The sequence below is a fragment of the Nematolebias whitei genome, chromosome 5 (genome assembly GCF_014905685.2).
Source record: "Nematolebias whitei isolate Nwh7 chromosome 5, NemWhi1, whole genome shotgun sequence".
NCBI classification, from domain to species: domain Eukaryota; kingdom Metazoa; phylum Chordata; class Actinopteri; order Cyprinodontiformes; family Rivulidae; genus Nematolebias; species Nematolebias whitei.
The window spans coordinates 43590456-43615664 of NC_056502.1; the positions used below are offsets into that span (position 1 = coordinate 43590456).

Consider the following 25209-nt stretch of genomic DNA (forward strand, 5'->3'; position numbering starts at 1 on the left):
AACATGAAACAGATCAGCAGCAACATGAAACAGATCAGCAGCAACATTGAAACAGATCAGCAGCAACATTGAAATAGATCAGCAGCAACATGATGTGATGTTTTTACAGTGATTATCCTGTTAGAAATTCATGAATCTAACAGCCTCAGGGTAGAAGGTGAGGTCAGTTGTACCTTATTGTAGCGTAACAAAAGAAGAACTTTTGAATGCTGTACTTTTTTAAAACCTGGATAAACTTGTGTGTGTAAGCTGCCTGTGAATAAACACTAAATAAGCACTAATGCACCCCTATACCATCAGAAAGGCAGGGTTTAATGTGTGAGTTCCTTTTTAGTACAAAGAATGGGGCCCATGATTTCCACTTTATAATAATAATAATAACAATAATAATAACTATTATTATTATCTTCTTTATTTCTGTTTCTACATTTATGATTAATTGAAAACAAATTGTCCAGAGGAAAAATCTCATGAATTATGTCCAACACCAACCTTTTGATGGAAAAACATCATCATTATAGTAAATAATGAATAAAAGAATAACTGAGAAGAATCAATGTACAGAAATATTTTTATTGTATAAAGGATTTACAATATTTTACATATGACACACGTTGTAAGGCAGTGAGAAAGTTCTTTGGCACAGCTTATTCATATCATCAGAATTAGTTTCCCTTTTTGGTTGATTTGTCTTTAAGAAAAAACCCAATTAATGTGATTCTTTATCTGCAAACAACATTAACATAGAGGTGAGTGTAATCAACCCGTTCAGACACAAAGAAACTTACACACACTGACCTGTTTTCCTATAGTAATCTGCTGGAATAATAAAGTCTGTATCATCGTTTGTAAGGCAACATTTTTAGGTCACAGAACACACGAAGGCACTTTCAGGTCAAAGCATATTAGGATACAGAAATGCATAAAATTGATAAATATCTTTAATACTTAAGTATGTCTTGATAAAGTGCACATCAAACACATTTGGTTTAATTCCTATTGCTCTGTTAATTCTTACATAGAGATATGTTTTGGTAGAAAGGTCTGTTGACTCAGAACGGCTTTAAAGAGTTTTCCAGTTTCTTGGTGGTTGTTTTTGGCTCTGTGCTTTTACAGTTCATTACAAAATGTTTTCAATCAGCCAGGATTGATTTTGTAGGTCCTGAATAGATGTGACTCAGTGACAGCCTTCCACAATGTCCTGCAAGATTCCAGCTCCTTCGCATCAGTTCTGTCCCATCAAACCAGGACCAGTGCTTCTGTGGAAACGGCCTCTAGGCCTCGTCTCACTTGTCGTCGCTCACGGAACTGTCTCCAGCTATGATGTTCTGGATCTCACTGATTTTCACCTCCTCCGCTGGGATGTCCACCGCGATCGGGATCTTCAGCTCCTCCAAGATCTTCTCGGCTGAGGAGCAGCGGCTGGACAGTTTGTCCATCTCATCCTCCAGTTCAGACAGGCGCTCAGCGACGCAGTGGGCTGTGAGGCGGGCCTCAGGGTCGTGGTCCCAGCACTCCTTCATGGTGGCACAAATCACTGCAATACCCTGCAGAGAAACAGTGGAAGATTTTAGCATTCATGTCTTTTTAATTAATAATTTTCACATAATTTTGCTGATTATCACCAAAAGAAGAGATGTGGACAATAAGATTTTTTTTTACCAATGTCTCTCTGTGTGTTTGTCAGCAAAATGTGTCATGAACCACTTTATAAATTTAAACAAAATGTTCAGAAAGTAATCAATGGATCAGTTGTGGGCAATTTTTTACTCCAAATGTTCCAAATCAAGATATTTAAAGCAATCGAAGGGCTGCTTGGAGAACAGGAAAGTAACCCAACATTTTTCAGTCAGGTCATCATGAGAGTTTCTTTTTTGTGCTGAAACGTTTCGCCTTCGATCCAGAAGGCTTCATCAGTCAAGGAAACACACAACAAAACTGATTCTTCCCCCAACAGCTTACTCTAAAGTGGAACAAACCAGTTCTGCTTGTGATAAGATGGTCTCTTTGGCACGCCCCCTCCTCTATTGCCGGCCCTCTTCCCTGTTGACGGTCGTGTCAAACTGATTGAAAACAACAAAGTCCATGCTCAGTAATCCAGGTATACGTTTCAGCACAAAAAAAGAAACTGTCCAGATGACCTGACTGAAAAAATGTTGGATTGTATATCTGGATTATTGAGCATGGACTTTGTTGTTAATAGGAAAGTAAATTTTCTCTAAAACAGATAATCTGGAAGACGTTTGTCAGGCTTTTTCTTGTACTATAGTTTGCATGCTTGATAAAAAATATGTGTAAAAATATGTGTAACAATACTTTTCAGGAATATATGACATACTTTCTGTAAGCTAGGTCTTGTGACAATATATTAGCTTAAATACACAATAAATGAATGAATGAAAAAACAAATAAAGGAATAAGTAAATAAATAAATAAACAAATGAATAAAGGAATAAAATAATGGTAAATGGACTGTACTTATACAGCACCTTTCTATCTTATTTCAAGATACTCAAAGCTCTTTACAACAATCTGTGCCTCATTTACCCATTCATACAGCTCTATACTAGATCTCTACAAAGATAATTGAACAAATCATTATAAAGAGACTAATCAGAGCTTTATCACATTCATACACTGATGGGACACACATCAGAGGCTGTGAGGGATTCAGTGTCTTGCCCAGGGACACTTCAGCATGTGACTGCTGGTGGATTCGAACCCCCAACTCTCGCATTGGAGGACGACTGTTCTAACCACTCAGCCACAGACGCCCCTACAATAAGTAAACCAACTAATGAATAAAGGAATAAGTACATACAAAATAAATGAATAAATGATGTAATAAATAAGTAAATAAATAAAGAAGTAAGTAACTAAATAAACATCCATCCATTTTCTTTACCCGCTTATTCCATTTTTGGGTCACGGGGGTCGCTGGTGCCCATGTCCAGCAATCACTGTGCGAGGGGCGGGGTACACCCTGGACGGGTCGCAAGTCCATCACAGGGACACATAGAGACAAACGAGACAAACAACTATTCACTCTCTCACTCACACCTAGGGACAATTTAGAGTTACCAATCAGCCTAACATGCATGTTTTTGGTCTGTGGGAGGAAACCGGAGTACCCGGAGAAAACCCATGCATGCATGGAGAGAACATGCAAACTCCACCCAGAAAGGCCCCTGGACCGGGGTTTGAACCAGGGACCTGCTCGCTGAGAGGCAGCAGCTCTACCAGTTGCGCCACCGTGCTGCCCTACTAAATAAACAAATAAACAAAATAATTAAATGAATAAATAAGTTAATAAATTCATAAATAAATACAGTAATCCCTTGCTACTTCGCGGTTCGTTTATCGCGGTTTTTCAAAATAAGATTTGACACGAAACACAAATGGCTGATTGATGGATGAGCTGCACGATCGGCGTGGAACTTTTATTAAAAAAAAATTATTTTGCAATATCGTGTGGACATCAGGGGCAGTGCCACTGGATAGGCAGACTGGGGTGGTGGTTCCCCTCTTCAAAAAGGAGGGGGGCCGGAGGGTGTGCTCCAATTACAGGGGCATCACTCTCATTAGCCTCCCAGGCAAGGTCTATTGAGATGTACAGGAGAAGCAAGTCCAATCGTTGGAAAACCTCAGATCCAGGAAGGACAATGCGGCCTGGCTGTGGAACACTGGACCAGCTCTTTACCCTCACTAGGGTCCTCGAGGGGTCATGGAAGTTTGCCCATCCAGTCTACATGTGTTTTGTGGAATTGGAGATGGCAAACAACCGTGTTCCTCAGAGTAAACTGTGTGTGTGTGTGTGTGTGTGTGGGGGGGGGGTGGGTGCTCCGTGAGTACGGGATTGGGGGTCCGTTGTTACGGGTTGTTCAATCCCTATTCAAGCGGTGTGAGAGTCAGACCTTGAAGAAGTCTCATAGCACAGATCAGTGGAATGCCCATAAATCTGGTCATTTTGGATCTGGAAAGTTCCAGCAGAACTCAGAGCCGACAAGAGAAAACATTCTGCCTGAAGAAAATCAACAATTGTGGCTTATCTGTATCTCACTCCCCCGTTTGGCTTCGGATGCAGACTGACTAGCAAATTTCTCTTGGGACATGGGTAAACTAAGGAAAAGGCTTGGTCTATCGCAACCCCCCAACTTCTGTCCAGGCTTCTCAGAACTGCCAGCTGAACATCTTATCAGGACTATGGCCTATCTGAAAGTTCTTCATGGACAAATCTCACCGCCTTGACATCAAGTGCATATGTAATGTGATATAAATGTGCTGCTGGTAGTTTTTTGATGTCTCAAATCATGTCCTGATAGGACAAGATGTGAAGAGATCGTTTTTGTAATACCACTATCCATCCTCGTGGCCTTTGACCTTTTTCTATCTAAAAACATATTCTGATAAAGAATAAGAGACCATGCTCTTGTAGCAGCAGCAACGTGCACTCCGCCCATCTTTCAGACGACTGTACAAACACAATCTGACTGTATCCTGGTACAATGATAATAAAGCTTATTCTGGTTCTAAACAAACAAACAAATAAAGGAATAAACAAGTAAATAAATAAATAATTAATGGAATAAATAAGTAAATAGATACCGCAGTAAGTAAGTAAATAAGTAAGTAAATAAATAAATAAGTTTATAATGGAATAAATAAGTAAATAAATAAATAATTAATGCAATAAATAAGTAACTAGATACAGCAGTAAGTAAGTAAATACTTAGTAAATAAATAAATAAGTTTGTAATGGAATAAACAAGTAAATAAATAAAGAAGTAAGTAAATAAGTAAGCAAATAAAAAAACAAATAAACAAAGGAATAAAGGAATAAATAAGTAAACAAATAAGTAAATAAACAAATAAATAAAGGAATAAATACAGTAAGTAAATAAATAAATAAACAAATGTTACATGTTGGCTTTTTGGAGTCTTTAATATTCATTCTAGTTCTCAAAACAAAACAACTTAAAAATAACGTTTTAACCTTTCAATTAGAAGTTTTGGATGTATTTATCTAAGCTGTTTAATGTAAAATGTCATTGATTAAAATGCAGGTGTTCATCAACCTTTATAAAAGTATTTTTCTTTTCCAAATAGAGATTGTCCAAGGGCCACTTTTGGCCCTTTAATTAATGCGATTATTACATTTTAGAGTAAACCTGATTCATGATGGCCACCTGACCAAAACGGCCCAACTCTGTCATTTCTCAACATAAAATGATTTCAGTGTAAAACTCTGAAAAGCATGACTTTTCTAGGACTTTACTTTTATTAATTCAGTTGTAAAACGTGGTACTGAGTGGACAGTTTTGAGTCTTTGGGCTAATTCTTTTCATCGGTGATACTTTATAATACATAAAAATCTACACTCCACAAAAATGTTCCTTCATCTGTGGCCAAATAAGTGCTGGTTCTTTTTGTTTCTTCTTTTCAAACATGTCAGTATGCTGTTTGGGCAATAAATCTAATCTCCTTCTTTTCTAAGGCAGAAAGAAATCTTTGAACCCGTTGGCTGAGGTCCAGTTAGTGACACGGTTGATCATCAGATTGTCGGTCTCTGATGTTGAGAAAGTATGTTGACCTGCATGTAGGCAGAGCGTGCTCAGAATGAAAGCTCAGAACGGTTCTGGAACCAGAATTCTTCAGATTCTGTACGTGTGTGAACGTGCAGGAATGTTCAGGCAGATCATGCATTAAAAACCTTCCTTTCTCAGGGTAATATTAGCTAACAGTATAATTCTGTACATGAAGATAATTGGAGTAAGATTTAAGGATTTCCTAGAAACGAGCTTGCATGCACACACGTGTGTGTGTGTCTTTGTATTTGTATTTGTTACCTTGTAAGGCCCATTGCTCCAACTTATACCACACTGTGAGGACCAACTGCTCCATATGGGGCTCAAAGCCTGGGCCCCATAAGGAGCAGTGCCGTTGGTGGGTTAGGGTTAGGTATGTTCTGGTAATGGTTAGGTTTAGGGCAAGGGTCAGGGTTAGGCTCTAGAAATGAATGAAAAATGAATGTAAGTTAATGTAAAGTTTCTGTAAAGATAGAAAGACAAACTTGTTTGTGTGTGTGTGTCTATGTCTCAGCATTACTGCCATAAAAGACTCAACACTGTCATCCACTTCTGTGCTCTGTAATCACTTTACAGCACCTTGTACAAACTCTAGTTTTGTATTTACGGCAGCGTGTCTGACCTGATGTCTGAGCCAGCTGTCGGGGATCTCAGGTCTCCCTCTGTCTCTGAGCACGCTGTCCTTCATGCTCTCCACACAGGGGTGCTCTCGTTCTTTAGACCCAAAAGCCGGCTCATAGTCCTTCACCTCTGAAAAACACCATACAACCATCGGGTCAGGTTAAGAGAAATCAGATTATCAATTCATCAAGTTCATGTGGATCAAAATATGTGCAAGAATAAGAACTGAGTTTAGAAAAAAATGAGAAAGGTGAGAATAACGAGTAAGAAGTGGCCCTTTGTGTTAACATAATAAAAAAAAAAAGTCATATTGTGGTAATTTCCCTCCAGATTTGCAGTACTGAGCTGTTATTTCCAAACAGCTTTATAGATTGGCACAAATATTGCTGACTGTGGGAAATGAAATGCTGCTCCTGCTGCCATACAAGGGAAAAGGCTTGCTCTGGAAAAGCCTTTCCAAAAAAAAAAAAAAAAAAAGAAGTTTACTTCTGCTTTCAGGCAATTAGTCATGCCAGAGTACAGAAATTACAAACTATTTTTTCAGTTCTTTGTTGAAAAAAATTAGCTGGAAAGAACAGAAAATAACAGAGTTGAAAAACAAAGTTCCACATCCAGACCTCAGAAATCAAAGTCACAACAGCTGAAGGCTGTTTTAAACACCAACAAAAAGACTCACACAACCTCACGGCTGCTGGGAAATACAACATCCTTGGTTGAAACCTTAGCTCTATTTACATATACATCACAGAGGAGAAAAATAAATATGAATACATATTAAAGAAAGCATCAAGCTTCGAGTAGTTTCAGGTGCTGCTCCGTTTAACCACCTATTGAGTGAATGCTTGGTACCAGTTTTGATCATTGCATGAATATTACTCTAGTAACAGTAATGTGTTCCTGTTTTTATTTTTGTCCCCATGACACAGCAAAACGCTAATTCATTAAATCATATATACTGGAGCGTGAATAATGGCTCAGTCACCCCAGGCACAGATAGAGCAGATCTATTGAAGCCAACGCTGCTTTGATGAAATGCACAGAAAGCGCAGCCAAGCGCATGTGTGTTTTTAAGCTAACGTGCAGATCTGGACAAGTTTGTTTGTATTATCTTGTTAAGGAAAACAACAACAACAAAACAACAACAACAACTGTGGAGACTGAAAAAACTTGATTCTGATAAACGTAATTAAAAACTTCTAAAAATCCACTTGTGAAATTATGTAACTAAATCTGAATTTTGCTTCTACAGAATTATAAAAATAAAATTCATCAAAGTTAAAGCTCTCACATACTCTGGCGTACTGTGTGTACTGTGTGTACTCTGTGAGTCGTGCGGACACTGCGCACACTGTCCGCAGACGGTTGAGACTTCATACTTGAGTGTACACCTGATGGGCTGCAGTCAGCTCTGCAGGCAAAGGGCGTTTACCTTCGGGACAAATTGAAGTTGTCGATTGGTCATTTGCTGACACGCCTACTGGATTGAGTGACAGGTCACAAAAAAAAGAGCAAGAGCTCACAGCGGCCCTGGGTAGAGGCAGCTGGTAGCCCAGGAGCAGTGGCAGTGGTGTTCTGTGTTTATATGCTGTTAATTAAAAGTTCTAAAAAATAAAAAACAAAACAGGGAGCACTGACCCTGCAGCCCACACATCACACCAGCCCACCAGGAAATCTCCAGTCTTCAAGTCTGCATTGAGTCTAATGGGGAACACGTGGACCTCCGTGGAGTGAAGTACGCCTGAGTATGTGGGAGCCTTGACTTTGACAAAAAGGATGGTCAGAGGTAGTCATAGCCTGTTTTGTGCCTTGGGCAAACAACTCTTCTGGTGCCCCCCTCCCCCGCATTACCCAACACTCCCTCGCCCCACCCCTGGGTGCCATCTATATATATATATATATATATATACTTTAGATTACAGTGTACCATCACAGATACCCAAAGTTTATTTGAATATTTTATTCAAAACCTTGCCATTGAAGAAACTAGAATGACATCATAAATACAGAGTAAAACACATAAATATTGTGTTCCATGAATTTAATATACATTACAAACACAAAAAATAAATACTGTAGAAAATAAATACAATTAAAATAAGAGATTTCTAAACTGCACCAATAGAAGAACACTTCAGAAAATCTGTGTACAACTGTACTTTGATGAAGACACACATTTCTCTGCACAACTGTCCACGAAGGTCTGGACCTTTTTTGAACAAGACAATTTACACTATTGCACTTCAAGAAACTCAAATTAAATTACACAACTGTCATGTAAAGTCTTATCTTTCTTTAAATAAGTGACCCTATTACTTTTCAAAGAAGAAATACAGATTAATCAACTGCCACATTGACCCTTCTTGCCTTCCTTGATGCAAAATCATCAACGATGTGATCCTTTGAAATGTGATCAACAGTTGTATGGTTGATACTGACACAGCAAACATCTAACAACCAAGACAAAACAAACAAACTACATATGTGTCCAGTTTGTGAAATAATCAGAATGGGAGACAAATCACTGCATCCAGTTAATGTCTATTTAACACAGTCCAAGCTACATCACAAAATCACTGCCTTTAGTAATTATAGTATCCTAATATTACTTTCCCATTCAGTAGTTTAGTTTTAAAAGAAGTTCAGTCTTTAAAATTGTAATTTCTGCTGAAAACCAGATAGTTCGTCCTGAGCAGCTAAACATAAAAAACAGTTATTGTCTTATGTTGTTAATTAAGAGCAAAGGTATCTTGCAACAGACTACAGCTTTCATGCTCTAAGAGATGACACAGCTGCAAACCTTTACCTTTTGCTCATTTCTCCTCTTCTTCTTTTCTCTTTTTCCTCAACTGGGCACCTGATGGATCTGACCTTTTCTTGTCCATCTTCCATGTGTGTAATTGGCACTCCCCCAATATGAGACAAAACAATTTAGGCCTAAACTAATTCTCCTTCCTTGGTGTGTAGATTTGTTTTTGTCGTATTTTTCTTCAGCCCTTTCACACAAACAAGCTGTGAAGTATTGGCTAAATTTGCAATAATATGCATGAAATGTTCTTTGTTTGGGCACAAGCAATTGTGTGATTTACTTAACAATTAGACACATCCCTGTCCCAGCAAGGGAGATGAGAGAATCCCCCTCTTCTTCTTTCACATCCTGTGTGTCAGACCTCAGCAGAAGCTGCACGCCCTGCACCTGGTGACTCCCCTCAAGTGAGCGACAGGAAACCAATACGTAGGGTAGACAGGCTATATAAAATAATGTTGTTTTTTCATTTGATTTTTAGAGCGAGGGCGAGGGTGTTGTACCCCTGAGTTAGGGGCAGAAAGAAACACGAGAATCATTGTCAGCAGTGCCTTCCTCATACAATGAGTTTATTACTATGAGGAAAGCTGCGTAATCCCCCTAGTGGTAGGTAAGTGATTAACACTAGTACAACAGAGTTCTAGGCTCACTAGCTGATCAGCAATACAGTGTCAGACAGAACCCAAACCTAAAATATCAGTACTGTTACTGTTTTTAACATTTACAATAATTATTACTGTTTGGTTCAACTTGTGTGTTTTTAAGGATTTGCTTGTTTTTTAAAATTAAATGATCTTACATAAGATCCTTTTATAAATCAGTGAAATTGCGTTTGAGTGCAAACTTCAGTTCAGGCACACAGTGATGTGGACATACTACATACTGTTTCAACCCATCACAGGGGCGGGGCCGGGCACTCATGCCACCCTGGGCAGCTGCCTATAATACCCATATCAGAAACCACCATTGAGGGTGGTACTCTTAACTAAATAGTTTGTTGTACAGTCTTTTGAGGCAATTGTGTCAATGTGTGGATGTAGCTCAGTGGTAGAGGGTATGCTTTGCATTTATCAGGTACAGGGTTCAATCCCTCTCATCTCTCTCTTCCAGTGGTGGCACAGAGGTTAGAGAAGGCCTGTGATCGGGAAGTTGCCGTTCAAATCCACTTACATAAAAACGCTGGTGGGAAAGGTACCAACATTTGCTTAACCTCATTTGTCCCACTCTGGGGATTTCTGTCACACCCTATAAGACTTATTCACCTGTCTACAGGTGTTCTGGCTATTCTTGCAAACAAACTGCTCCAGATGATTCACGTTAAAAGGATTCCTTCTCCAGACAGCATGTTTCAGCTCCTTCCACTGATGTTCAACAGGTTTTAGATCAGGACTCAGAAGACCACAACAGAACAGCCAAATATTTAGGCTTTGGCTTTGGGTGTTGTTATCTGTGCGTTTTGCATCATTATGTCATTGGAGGACTCATGACCTGTAACTGAGACCAAGCTTTCTGACACTGAGCAACACTTTTTGCTCCAGAATGCTTTGCTGATCTTTATCTTTCCCTGAGCAGATTCAAGAATACCCTGTGTCAGATGGAGACGCAATTTGTTAACCCACAATTTAACCTACATAATTAAATACTATATCTCCTGATGCATGCTCAATAATCCAGGTAGAAAAATCTAAAAAAAAGTTAAATCTGGTCCTCTGGACATTCAAAAAACAAAACAAAGCAAAACAACAAAAAAATGTAGAAACGTTTCGTCTTTCGGTTGAAAGACAAAATGTTTCTACATTTTTTTGTTGTTTTGCTTTGTTTTGTTTTTTTTTTTTAATGTCCAGAAGACCAGATTTAACTTTTTTTTAGATAAATACTATATCGTTGATAATAGTAATATTGCTTTCTCAAACTGCCTGCAAAATTTTAGAGTTTCAGCTGGATTTGTATAAAATGATAAAGCTTTCCCCAGACTTCATAACACAAATCTGATCCCTGTGTGTTTCTACTGCTGTTCTCTCAGATAGGAAATGAGGAAGTCGGGGCTGAATCCCCAGTCAGGAAGTTGGAGGCCCGGTATTGGGACTATGTGCAGAAAAGCTGACTCTACAAGCCTACACTTCCTGTTTTGACATATGGAACTTTCCTCATTTTTAGTACTGTTAAACAAGTCTTACCCTGGATCAGCCCTGACCACTACAGGTTATTTATTCTTCAGCTGTTATTGTCCACAGGTTTCTGCTGTTTAGATGTTGTACAGCAAGGCGGGTAAAAATACCACACATTTTCCTTGATGACATTCAGAATAAATCACAGAGCAGCTAAAAGCAAGCTGATCTGAAATGAGAAACTCAAGCCTTTAAAAGACCACCCACTGCCCTTAGCGTCAGAGTTTTCAACTAAGGTTATCTTATGATGAGAAATGACAGCTGCAGCTGCTTTATCATTGGCTAATGGCGATTTGCTGAGGTGGCCATATTAAATTAGATTGGCTCTAAAAATCACTTGTAGATAAACATTCAATGATCATAAAGTTTCAATAAATATCCATTGATTAATGAGATATTTTGCTGACAGTCAAGCTTGACTCCAAAAATTAATGCTAAAGTTTTAGGCAAATATATTATTCAATTAGGATCACTGAAACCGTTAGTATGTGTAAGGGACACAGCTACAACTCCAAGAAATTTCAGCCTAATAGCTGCAGAACTGACTCAGTTATGTTTAGTTGGGGACATGGGCACCAGCGACCCCCGTGACCCAAAATGGAAGAAGTGGGTAAAAGATAATGGATGGATGGATGTTTAGTTGGGTGGTTTAGGTCCTACTTATCTGAGTGTACTTTCTGTGTCTGTCTTGGTGACCACATGTCCTCCTCTGCTCTTCTTTTGTGTGGGGCTTCGCAGGGCTCAATTTTAGGTCACTTCCTCTTCACGCTGTACCTGCTCTATCTTGGCTCTACTTTTAGAAAATATGGGATCTCCTTTCATTGTTTTGTGGATGATACACAGATGTATGTCCCGCTAAAGAGAAAGGACTGTAACTTCCTAAGCCCTCTGTTTTCATGTCTGGAGGACACAAAAGCCTGGATGGCTGTGAACTTCTTTAAATTTAATAAGGAAAAGACTGAGGTGATGGTCTTTGGAAGCTCCACTGAGACTCCCAATGTAGATGTTGGTTCCTTGGCATAGTACATCATGCCAATTATTACAAACCTATGGGTCAAAGTTGATGCTGAACTAAAGTTAGAAAATCACATCAAAGCTGATGTTAAATCTAGATTTTTCCATTTGAGGCAGCTGGTTAAGGTGAAGTTGATTCTTTCTCAGCGGCATTCCGAAACAGTAGTTCACACCTTTGTGACTTAGTGTTGAAGTCAAGAGCACCTAACCAGAGACCAAGTCAAGACCAGAGTGTACAGAGACCGAGACAAGACAAAGACTTTCAGGGTCTGAGACCAAGTCGAGACCAAGACCGCAAATAAAATGAATAAAATATATATATTTTTTTAAATAAAACATGTTTTACAAAAGTTACAGACTGCAACTTTAAGTTTGCTTTTGAATTAATATATCAGCTTTTATAAATTTTCAAAGCTACATAAAGAAATCAGACATTCAGTGGCCTAACTTCATGTGTTTCAACAATAAAATTATACAACTGTTAAATTGGAATCAGTTTCATCAAATGCCAAACTTAAAAAAACTGCAGTGGTAAAACACTCTTCATAAGTCTGAACGCAAGACCAAAGATAACCATATAGTTGCACAGTGGTTTCAATAAAGTAGTAGATATACACCTAAAAGTTACATAAATGCACATTATTTACAAGTATACTCTTTGTGATTTAAATAGCCAAATTTTATAATTTATGATATGGCAGACATCTTCTCCCATGCCCAGACAATCACTTCTCGCTTTCTTGGAGTGACCAGTGTTGCCAGATAGAGTTGAGGTTTTCCAGCCCAAAATTCTGTTAAAACCGCCACATCACACAAAAATCTGCCCAATCAATATATTGTTACAGTATTTACTATTTGAACATGAACGCACATCAGTACAAGCCAAGGTAATTTAACAGTATGTGGCAAAACGCAACAATCCAACAAAAATCTTCCCAGAGTTCCCAGAAAAATCAGAATGGAAACCGCCTAATTGGCAGTAAACCACCCAATCTGGCAACACTGGGAGTGACACGTGCGAGTGAAAGAGGGTGGGCGTGACAGAGTTAACAAAAAATATATTTAACAATGAGTCGCGTTATCTCTTGGATTTGAATCAGTACGTTTTGCATCCAATAAAAACAAAGATGTTAACAAATAAACTGGACAATATTCTGGCAATTTAGTGATATTTCTACAATTGAGGTCTAGACTGGTCTTGATATAAAATCCAGAGACTTCAATGTCCGAGACCAAGACAAGACCGAGACCAAATGTGGTCAAGTCCAAAACAAGACCGAGACCATCAAAAAGTGGTCTTGAGATTGGTCTCAAGACCGGTCTCGAGTACTACAACATTATTGTGACCACTCGGCTGGACTACTGTAACGCACTCTATACAGGAATCAGTGACGTATCTCTCAGCTTCAGAGGGTACAGAATACTGCTGCACAGCTTTTAACTGGTACACTAAAGTTTGACCACATTTCTCCTATTTTAGCCTCCCTGCACTGGCTGCCTGTACATCCATCCATCCATTATCTTTACCCGTTTATTCCATTTTGGGTCACGGGGGTCGCTGGTGCCCATGTCCAGCAATCACTGTGCGAGGGGCGGGGTACACCCTGGACGGGTCGCAAGTCCATCACAGGGCCACATAGAGACAAACGAGACAAACAACCATTCACTCTCTCACTCACACCTAGGGACAATTTAGAGTTACCAATCAGCCTAACATGCATGTTTTTGGTCTGTGGGAGGAAACCGGAGCACCCGGAGAAAACCCACGCATGCACGGAGAGAACATGCAAACTCCACCCAGAAAGGCCCCTGGACCGGGGTTTGAACCAAGGACCTGCTCGCTGAGAGGCAGCAGCTCTACCAGTTGCGCCACCGTGCTGCCCCGCTGCCTGTACATTCCTTTTAAAATTATTTTATTAGCTTTTTTTTTGCTCTTAATGGACTTTCCCCGCCCTATCCGTCTGAGTTGCTACATCCATACACACCCTCTCGATCCCTCAGGTCATGTGATCAGCTGCTCCTGAGTGTGCTGAAGACAAAGTGTAAGCTCAGAGGAGACCATGCTTTTGTTGTGGCAGCTCCTAAACTGTGGAATGACCTTCCCTTGAACTTCAGACAGGCCTCTTCCCTGTCTGTTTTTAAATCCCTTCTTAAAATCCATCTCTTCTCCCTGGTCTTTGACACCATCTGAAATGTTGACTTTCATTTATTTTAATTGTTCTTTATTATCTGATTGTATGATTGTATGTGTATAGCACTTGGTCGTGTGAGTGTCTGAAGTGCTCTATAAATAAAGCTGGTATTGGATGGTATGGTGTGGAATTGTATGGTGTGGTATTGTATGGTGTGGTATTGTATGGTGTGGAATTGTATGGTGTGGTATTGTATGGTGTGGTATGGTAGTTGTGTTGTTTTAAGCTGTTGCAATCATCTTGCATAGAGTTGGGTCCACAAGTTAATGATTATAGAAGTATATCATGATTATGTTTATGAAAGTTTCTTTACTCAAGTGGTTCATAAGATATTTAGCTAACAGTCAGACAGAGTTGACTCCAGGAGTTGAGGGCGTTTTTAAAACAGAGATCTTGTGCAACTTGTTTGTGCACAAAATATGAGTTGGGGGTCAGTCTGCTACACCAAATTTTAGGTATTATTTTAAAAAACAGATGGTGTTATGTCCATTCTTGTGTTGTTTTACAGTCAGTTTGCTGATGGCAGCCATCTTGAATCTGGTTAACTTTAAATGTTAAGTAGCACGTACATTTGATGATTACTTTCTGAAAAGTCCTCAAGTGGTTTGTGAGATATTTTGCTAAATACAGAAACACAGATACTGTTGGCAGTAGGAAAGAACATACTGTAAAATAGGGAAGGTTTATTTTACAATAAACCATATTAGAATGACAAAAAGATCCCGATTGTAAATTTGGATCTGATTTGTGAGTCCTTAGATTTTTTCTGAATGAGCCATAAAAAATAAAAATATCAGTAAAGTCCATCGAAGGCCAGTCCTGTTTTTCTCCTCTAGACATTTCAAAGTTATGAGAAGAATTTAATTTGTGGTTTAAGAACAGATTTTACTATTGGCTACAAGTAGAGCCTCAGCCTCCGTCTCTGCTTTCTGTGGCCCTCTGTTAAAACACAAGAATATCTAGTCGAAGGAAAAGGAAGCGGTTTACGACAGTTTCCCTTTCAGATTATCTGTCTGAAACATTTGTGGCCTGGAGGTTAGCAGAAACCACACCGTCTGGGATCTGCTGCGTCCAGACAAACAGCTTCATGTTTGCCGTTCAAGATAGCCTCAACTCTCGTGTGGAAAACAAAGTGTCAGTGATGCAAAACACCCCAAATCACATAAACTGAATCAGTGTAAAGTCTAATAAACCATCCCCCCTCTAAACAAAGCATCCGCCCATCTCAAGAGAACATTGTGGGCTGAATTCCTGTGGCCACTCTGTGGTTTTCACATTAGGACTCTGTGAAAGTGAAATGCCAGTGCAGCTAGTAGAGCTCGGAGACGCTGAAGTAGGGAAAGAACTGAGCGTTGTTGTTGAGAGCTGGTTCAAATATTTAAAAATAATCTAGAGCAGGGGTTCTCAAACTTGATATCTGAAAGTCCAAATATGATTTCTAGAGAGGTCTATGGTTCTGAGCAACAAAAGGTAAATCCTTTTTTATCGCCCACTGCTGAAAGGCAAAAGTCACTCAATGAGACGAGTGTTTGTCTCAGAATCAGAATCAGAATAAGCTTTATTATCATTGCACAGAGATACGAGAACATGCACATGCAGTCGTCCGGAAGATGCCGGAATACACGAAGCTGCTGCTCTAAGCGCGGCCTATCTTATCTTTTATCAGAATAATAATCTTAGATAGGAAAAGGAGGAAAAACATGAGGGTAGATAGTGGTATTATAAAAAAAGATCTTTCACATCTTGTCTATCAGGAAACGATTTGAGACATTAAAAAAACCTCTACCAGCAAGCACAATTAAAACATGATTACATATACATTTGATGTTGAGGCGTTGTGATTAGTCTATGAGAGCTTTTCAGATCAGCCACAGTTTCTGAAGATGTTGTTTCAGCCAGCAGTTCTGATAAGCTTGCACAGAAAGTTCTCCGGGGGTGGGGGGTAGTGCGATAAACAAAGCTTTTGTCCTTGGTTACCCATGACCCAGGAGAAATTTGATAGTCGGCCCATTCGGAGGCCGTCGGGAGTCAGATTCAGATAAGCTTGATTGTTGTTTTTCTTCAGGCAGACAGATTACTTTTTTCTTTAGTCTTGAGTCCATTCTGGACGTTCTGGTTCCGAAATAGCTTAATTGTGAGATTCCATTCCACTGATCCATGCTATGCGTCTCCTTCAAAGTCAAACCCACCATGCTGATGAGTCCCAGAAGCCGCAGGTGGCCTTTGATTCTCATAAATCGCCTCCACCTTACGGTTTAGCTTGTAAACCAGTTGATTTAGAGTTCCTACAGCACAGACCAAACCTTCACACTGACTCGGAAGCTTTTCCATGGCCGAAACTGTTGCCGATGTCTTCTTCAAAAGTCGATAAAACAGAGTTCTGCCGATGCCAAAAAGCAGAGTCCCTGCTATCATAATTCCAAATATATGTAAATGTCTTCAACATCCTCCTGAGACAGAACTGAAAGGCACATCAGCTGCCACACTCCCCACGGATCCATGATGCACCCCACAGCGTGCGTCTCAGCTGGACATGCAGGTTCTCCAGGACCTTGTCGCTTTGATGAAAAAAATCTTATCAATAGAGTTGAACATCCAGGATACCAGATTCATAATCTTCTTAATTTATATTCGGGAGATGTGAACCAGGCACTTCAGACACACAGAGAGCAGAGCAGGAGGAAGGAAGAACGGGGGAGGAAAGACAGAAGCAGCCACCTCGATCAGAGCCAGGTCTCTGTGTTGTATAAAAAATCTTATGAACCTAAGGTCAGATTTTACTGGAACTCTCTGAAAGTGAATGCACATCCAGAACGGATTACTTCTGGGGCCTGTTCAGATCTTGCATTTCATATCCATTTGGTGGCTTGTAAACGGTCAGCAAATCATTCAAGACATCACTAAACACATTTGTGTGATCAGTTTTCAGTTACACACTTTGTAAGCTTATACACACACAAAGACAGTCAGTGAGCAACAGGAAATGAGCAGGTCTGCTGGTGTTTCTCAGAAAATGACAACACGTCGTTCAAGCATCTGAACAGCATTTTGTCATTAATACAGTTCAGAGCCCTTTGACTGGCAGACTGGGATGGTGGTTCACCTCTTCATAAAGAGGGACTGGAAGGTGTGCTCCAATTGAAGGGGCATCACTCTCCTTAGTCTTCCTGGTAAGGTCTATTCAGGGGTACTGGAGAAGCGAGTCCTATCGTTGGTCGAACCTCAGATTCAGGAGGAACAATGTGGGTTCTGTCCTGGCCGTGGAACACTGGATCAGATCTTTACCCTCACTAGGGTCCTCGAATGGTCATGGGAGTTTGTCCATCTAGTCTACATGTGTTGTGTGGACTTGGAGAAGGCATTTGACCGTGTTCCTCAAGGTACACTGTGGAGGGTCTTCGTGAGTATGGGATTGGGGGCCTGTTGTTATGGGCTGTTAGGTCCTTATACAAGTGGTGCATTGCTGGTACAAAGTAGTAAGTCAGACCCCTTCAGGATGGGAGTTGGTCTCCACCAGGGCTGCCCGTTGTCACAGATTCTGTTTATAACTTTTATGGACAGAATTTCTCAGTACAGCCAGTGAGAGGAGGAAGTTCGGTTTGGTGACCTCAGGATTCCATCTCTGATCTTTGCAGATGATGTGGTCCTGTTGACGACATCGTACCGTGATCTTCAGCTCTCATTGAAGTGGTTCGCAGTCGAGTGTGAAGCAGCTGATATGAGAATCAGCACCTCCAAATCTGAGGCCATGTCCTCAGTCAGAAATGGGTGGACTGTTCTCTTTAGGTCAAGGGTGAGGTTCTACCTCAAGTGGAGGAGTTCAAGTATCTCAGAGTTTTGTTCACGAGTGAGAGAAGAATGGTCCAGTGTCTGCAGTATTGTGGACTCTGTGTTGGTCTGTTGTGGTGAAAAGAGAGCTGAGATGTAAGGCAAAGCTCTCTGTTTACTGGTCAGGCTACGTTCCTACCCTCACCTATGGTCACGAGCTTTGGGTAGTGACAGAAAGAATGAGATCGTGGATACAAGTGGTTGAAATGAGTTTCCTCTGCAGGGTAGCTGGACTTTCCCTTAGAGATAGGATAAATGGACTGCACTTATATACTTATATATCTTATCCAGATACTCAAAGCACTTTACACTACAATCTGTGTCCATCCATCCATCCATCCATCCATCCATTATCTTTACCTGCTTATTCCATTTTGGGTCACGGGGGTCGCCGGTGCCCATGTCCAGCAATCACTGTGCGAGGGGCGGGGTACACCCTGGACGGGTCGCAAGTCCATCACAGGGACACATAGAGACAAACGAGACAAACAGCCATTCACTCTCTCACTCACACCTAGGGACAATTTAGAGTTACCAATCAGCCTAACATGCATGTTTTTGGTCTGTGGGAGGAAACTGGAGTACCCGTAGAAAACTCACGCATGCATGGAGAGAACATGCAAACTCCACCCAGAAGGCCCCTGGACCAAGGTTTGAACCAAGGACCTGCTCGCTGAGAGGCAGCAGCTCTACCAGTTGTGCCACCGTGCTGCCACAATCTGTGTCCTCATTTACCCATTCACACAGTACTCTGCTACATCTCTACAAAGCTAATTGAACAAATCATTCTAAAGAGATTAATCAATGCTTTAGATCACATTCATACACCGATCAGACACACATCGGAGGCAATGGGAGGAGACCCCAGGGAAGACCCAGGACATGCTGGGGAGACTAGGTCTCTCGGTTGGCCTGGGAACATGCTGGAGTCCTCCCAGAAGAACTGGAAGAGGTGGCTGTGGAAAGAGATGTCTGGACCTCTCTGCTCAAGCTGCTGTGCCTGCGACCCGACTTTGGAATGAGCAAAAGATAATGGACAGATGGATGGATGGATGGGTGGGTGGGTGGATGTATGGATGAGTGGATGGATGGGTGGAGACCCATTTGGGTAACATTTTTGTAGAGTTATCTCTTGATGAGCTTAATTATTGGACAGGCATGATATAAGAAAAATTATGAAGCTTATGGTGGTCAGTGACTTCACAGAGTTGTGTCAGAATAAAGACAGAGGATTTTAACCTGTAAAAATCTACTGCAGTCAAACAGTAAGCTGACAGGTGTAATCTGTTTCACACAATTTCCTTATTCTGGTAAACATATTGTAATGTAGCACTGCTCAGACCGTTGTCTTGTGATTGACAGCACGTTACAGCTTACAGTGACCACAGTGGGTCCAGTCAGGTCTAAACCAATCAGAACCAACAAAGAGGAACTCATCATGCAGCGTCTTGGTAATCCCATCTGGATGAAAATCACTGACTAAATGGAAAAAAAAAGTATTCTGATAAATAATTATAAAAAAAAATGTATAATAAAAATGAACAAAAAGCCTTATATGCATTAGCATTACAATGAGAAAAGATAAAATAACTGTATTGCTCCCCATCTAGGAAAATGTAAATGTTATACAACCATCAATATAACATAGACAATAAAAAAGAAAAAAAAAATGCTAACATAGCAATCATGAAAAAAATTCAGATGAAAAACAAAACTGTAAAAACACAGGAACACTATAAACCGTATATTAATGTTAAATATGTATTTTACACGTTCATGTTTTAAGAGAAGATTTTTACAGTTTGGTTGTAAATCTCACTGCTTAAAAAAAGCCTAAAAATACATCATAATAATAATAATAATAATAATAATAATAATAATAATAATAATAATAATAATTATTATTATTATTATTGTCATTATTATTATTATTATTATTATTATTATTATTATTATTATCATTATTATTATTATTATTATTGGTCAGCATCCCCATCTCACCCACTTCTTAATGGACTTGGGGCAGCTGTGGCTGAGTGGTTAGAGCAGTCGTCCTCCAATGCGAGAGTTGGGGGTCCGAATCCACAAGCAGTCACATGCTGAAGTGTCCCTGGGCAAGACACTGAACCCCTCATTGCCTCCGATGTGTGTCCCATCAGTGTATGAATGTGATAAAGCTCTGATTAGTCTCATTAGAATGATTTGTTCAATTAGCTTTGTAGAGATCTAGTATAGAGCTGTATGAATGGGTAAATGAGACACAGATTGTAGTGTAAAGCACTTTGAGTGTCTTGAAATAAGATAGAAAGGTGCTGTATAAGTACAGTCCATTTACCATTTACTTCAAAGCCCTCCTGATCCTTGAGTCTTTTTATGTTTTAACTCTTACAATTAACACTGTCTGTTAGCAAAATATCACAAGAACAACTTTACAGGTTTGACTAAAACAGGTAATTGGCTATAGATCTAAATTCCAATGACCTTTGGAGTCAGATGGCCTTTAGCCAACACAAGCATGTTTTACAGATACTGAGCTGAGAGGCATTCACAGCACACACTTTCAATCACAAGATCTCAAGATAATGCATGACATCATGCATGACATCATTTTGAAGGTTTGAACAAACAGCTACAACTCCATCTTTTAATATTGAAAGGTGATCTTAGTTTAAAACCCTGGCATGAAATGGCAATATACAGTCTTTCAAGGAATGCTTAGTCTTTAAATTTTATGTTAAGATTTTATCTGATGTAAACTAAACTTTGTATGATATTCACTAAATGAAAAGGGCTTTATAAATAAAACTGGATTGATTGATTGATTCATTTCAGGTGTGTTTTATCCATTACAGAGATTAAGCTGCCCATAAAGTGAAATGCACACATTCTGTTTTCATAAAACACGTGCACATCTTCTTCTAAGAGTAAACATTTATCCATGCTGGTCATCAGCTTGAAAGCACCAGCAGGATATATCCATCAGTTTCTTGACACGTGTTGCCAATAGCTGTTTCCCTCCACAGACCACAAGTCTTTTTCTTGGCATGTGCAAACTCCTTACCATGCTCCATTTCCTCTGCACACCCTCAGCTCAGACAGAACATGCAGACCCCGCCACACCCTGCAGGCTAATTCAGGATAAAATGCTCGGAGACACATGAAGAATGTCCTATAGCTGACAACAACAACAATGCCAGTGCTAGCTAGTATTTCAGTCCACTGTTCTACCCCCTGTTGTTGCGGTGCAGACAGAGGAAAACCACACAGTTGCATACATAAAAACACAAATCCAGATTAAGATATAGAAACAGGACTATGGTCTGTCTGGTACCTCCACCACTCCTCTGTCTCTCCAGGCAGAAAATACACAAACACACAGATGTTGGAATGTAGCCGCCTCATTCTAAATGTCTCAGACGGTTCAGAAAAAAGGCAGCTATCCAAATGAGACCAGAAAGATTTTCAAGACTCTCTTACTGTCCTGGAGTACTGACTGACCATACCATAGCATACCACTTTATTTATAAAGTACTTAAAAACAGCAGCAAGGTCAACCAAAGTGCTGTACAACAAAACAAATAAATGCAAACTCATTTGTGCATGCACAGAATGCATTTTGTTGGGAGATCCAGCTGCTGAATGCATCAGTATGCCGGGAGTAGAGTAAACCTGTGGACTGATGATGCACTGATCAGATGCACTGATACATCAGTACAATCACTGTCTACACAGCTTATCTATGCTTCAGACTTAGACAGACATTATTCAACAGAGAAAATGGCAACAAATTAAGCAAGCAGTGTCATGAAAAAGTGTAAAGCTTAAATACTGGATAATGTGGTGTTCTAGTGATACATCAGTTTTGCAAAAGAGTTGTTTTATAAGCCTGAGATCAATCAAACACCCTCATCTGACTGGTCATTTGGCCTGGAGGAAGACTTCTGCCTTTTCTCTGCACTCCGTGCTCTGTGACTGATGTCACTGCTGAAAAGGTACAAACTACCGACAACTATTTGACAGAACATCACTTCCAAAATGACCAGAATATCCCTTTAAGTGTAGACTCTCTCAAGCACTGCTCAGTCCATGCACAGGCAGTGAAACAGGTACAGTAACTGCTTCAAACTCTCCCTCCTCCATAATTTCTGCCCAAAGAAGGACAAGAACAGGGCTCTTATTGTCTCCCTCACACATCAGACATTCCTCAGATTCCGGCTGCAGAGACCTGGAGCTGAGAGGTTCAGTCTGAAAGACAAGACCATCAGGCTCCCCGCTGACCCCCAGACCCTCATCCACCAACAGGACACTGTAGACCAGTAACTTCTCACTACAGTATTGGTTTTATACAGAAAGACCCAGTTAAGAACTTCTGTGTGGAGAAGGAAGACGATGTCTTGGGACATTTTAAAAACGCCATGCTGGTTTTTAAATTGTAATGCATAGTTACTGAAATAAACAAAAGAACAATCTACTTATATTTTGCCATTGTATTTTTTTTTGTGTATAATAAATATAATGTGTGAAAAAGTTGAGGGTAAAATGTAAAAACTAAAACACCATGCAGTGGTTTGCAAATCTCATATTTTGTATATTGATGCAGGATTCAGGATCAATCCCATGTCTTTCCTGCTGAATCTTTTACGAGATGGAACATGACGTTCTAAACCCTGTATATATTTCTCTGCACTGATGGGGCCTTTCCAGCAGTGTAAACAGGCCGTTCCATAGGCATAAATGCACCCTTATACCTTCAGAGAGGCAGGCTTTAAAACTGCATGTACTGACAACAGGCTGCATGGTCCCGCTCCTCTTTAGAGAGGAGAACATGAGACGTGTGGCTCCCCACCAGAACATTCACTGTTTAATTTGTCTGACCACAGAACAGTTTTCCACTTTGCCTCAGTCCACTTCATACGAGCTTCGTCCTGAAGAAGGACACAGAGTTTCATTTGCTTCACCATTTTTAGACGTTAGTTTTGGGAGGCTGGAGAACCCCTGCCCATCTTCACTTCTAAGAGATTCTGAGTCTCTAAACTGCTAAATTCCCAGCATTTTTACTGATCTGTAGCTAATTATGCTAATTTGTTGCTAAATGCTCCTGCATCATTTTATTATTCATAATATGCTTGCAGGTGGCACGGTGGTGCAGCTGCCGTCTCTCAGAGAGCAGCTCGTCAGTGGGCCTTTCTGGGTGGAGTTTGCATGTTCTCTCCGTGCATGCGTGGGTTTTCTCCAGGTACTCCAGTTTCCTCCCACAGACCAAAAACATGCATGTTAGGCTGATTGGTAACTCTAACTTGTCTCTAGGTGTGAGTGAGAGAGTGAATGGTTGTTTGTCTCTATGTGTCCCTGTGATGGACTGGAGACCTGTCCAGGTGTCCCACGCCTCTCACACAGTTACTGCTGGACATGGACACCAGTGACCCCCCGTGACCCGAAAAGGACGAAGCGGGTAAAGATGATGGATGGGTTTTCATATTACTATTTTGTCCCCACAGACAATTTCTCAATGTCAACATCTGTCATGTTTACTAAAGTCCATTGTGAATAAAATAAGGGTTCAAACAGTCTTGTGTTTCATGGCATTGCACATCGAGTTGCTTGGAGCTGATGCTACCAGAGACGTGTTTGTAATGTGTACATCTGTGCACACTGACCTCCAACAGCTTTGCATCTTGATGTCATTTCCCACAGCACCAGGGACATGGAGTAAATGTCTGTCTGCTTGAAGGACTCGATGTTCTCCAGGTTGAGTCGGGCCTCCAGCACTTCAGGCGCCATGTAACGTGCAGTACCAACCTGCAGAAGTATGAGGAGTTGACACACGTGCACACACAGATTACACACAGAGCACTGAAAAAAACACGTTTTGTTTTAGAATCATTAAAACAAACAATTAGAAAAGAGGAGGGTGTACCATGAAACGAGTTCCCCTGCCTAACCATATACGTAAAGCTGAAAGTTAGACTTTTGCATCATGAAGAAGTACAACCTTCTTTTCAGTTAAGCAAAACTTCGCATCTTTCTAAATCCATTTTACAAACAAAATCAAGCAGAAGCGTCCTGGCTGCAGACTTTAGACCACTTGTTTCACATGAAACACCTTTTGTCACATGGCAACAGAAAATAAGACCCACGTAAACACATGTTGAGCTTATATTTAAATCTGGGACTCTCCAGCTTCCACATGTGAGTGGAAAACTTTGTGACGGCTAACCTTGGACATGTGAGTGGACATGGATCAACAAAGAATTTAATTCTGATGGAAACAACTGAGGGCAGCACGGTGGCGCAACTGGTAGAGCTGCTGCCTCTCAGCGAGCAGGTCCTTGGTTCAAACCCCGGTTCGGGGGCCTTTCTGGGTGGAGTTTGCATGTTCTCTCCGTGCATGCATCGATTTTCTCCGGGTACTCCAGTTTCCTCACAGAGACCAAAAACATGCGTGTTAGGCTGATTGGTAACTCTAAATTGTCCCTAGGTGTGAATGAGAGAGTGAATGGTTGTTTGTCTCGTTTGTCTCTATGTGGCCCTGTGATGGACTTGCGACCCATCCAGGGTGTACCCCGCCCCTCGCACAGTGATTGCTGGACATGGGCACCAGCGACCCCCGTGACCCAAAATGGAATAAGCGGGTAAAGAAAATGGATGGATGGATGGATGTTTGGTTGTGTTGGGTTAATGCATTCTGCATATCTCTAATAAACATGTTATGACTATTATCCTTTGACTACTGGCCCTCTGTCCATTTTTATTTTTTTATGAGCTCAACAAGATTTATCTCATCGAAACACACCCAAGAGAAGAGTTTATCAGAAGGAGGTACAATATATACATCAGCTCATACTTCTCTTGAAACTTCACCAATTCTGCTGGACGTTGTTGTAAACTGTTAGAATAATGATAGATGCAGATAAAAGCTTTCAAATCCCACAGTTTGAGACGAAGTGGTGCTTTTGTTGTGAAGAAGAGAGGAAGACTAAACTCAGAGAAGAAGACCA

At 40.4% G+C, this 25209-nt stretch overlaps 1 protein-coding gene across 1 annotated transcript in view; it reads right to left on the reverse strand.

Moving 5' to 3' along the window:
• Positions 1-643: 643 nt before the first annotated feature.
• The window catches only part of LOC119410412 (TGF-beta receptor type-2), a 73899-nt gene continuing 49333 nt past the window's right edge, over positions 644-25209 (reverse strand). The window contains exons 9-11 of the mRNA XM_037677323.1: positions 23869-24010; positions 6208-6335; positions 644-1547 (exon numbers count right to left, since the gene is read on the reverse strand). Coding sequence (XP_037533251.1) covers positions 1287-1547; positions 6208-6335; positions 23869-24010 — 531 coding nt within the window. The 3' untranslated portion in view covers positions 644-1286. The remainder of the gene's footprint in view (positions 1548-6207; positions 6336-23868; positions 24011-25209) is intronic.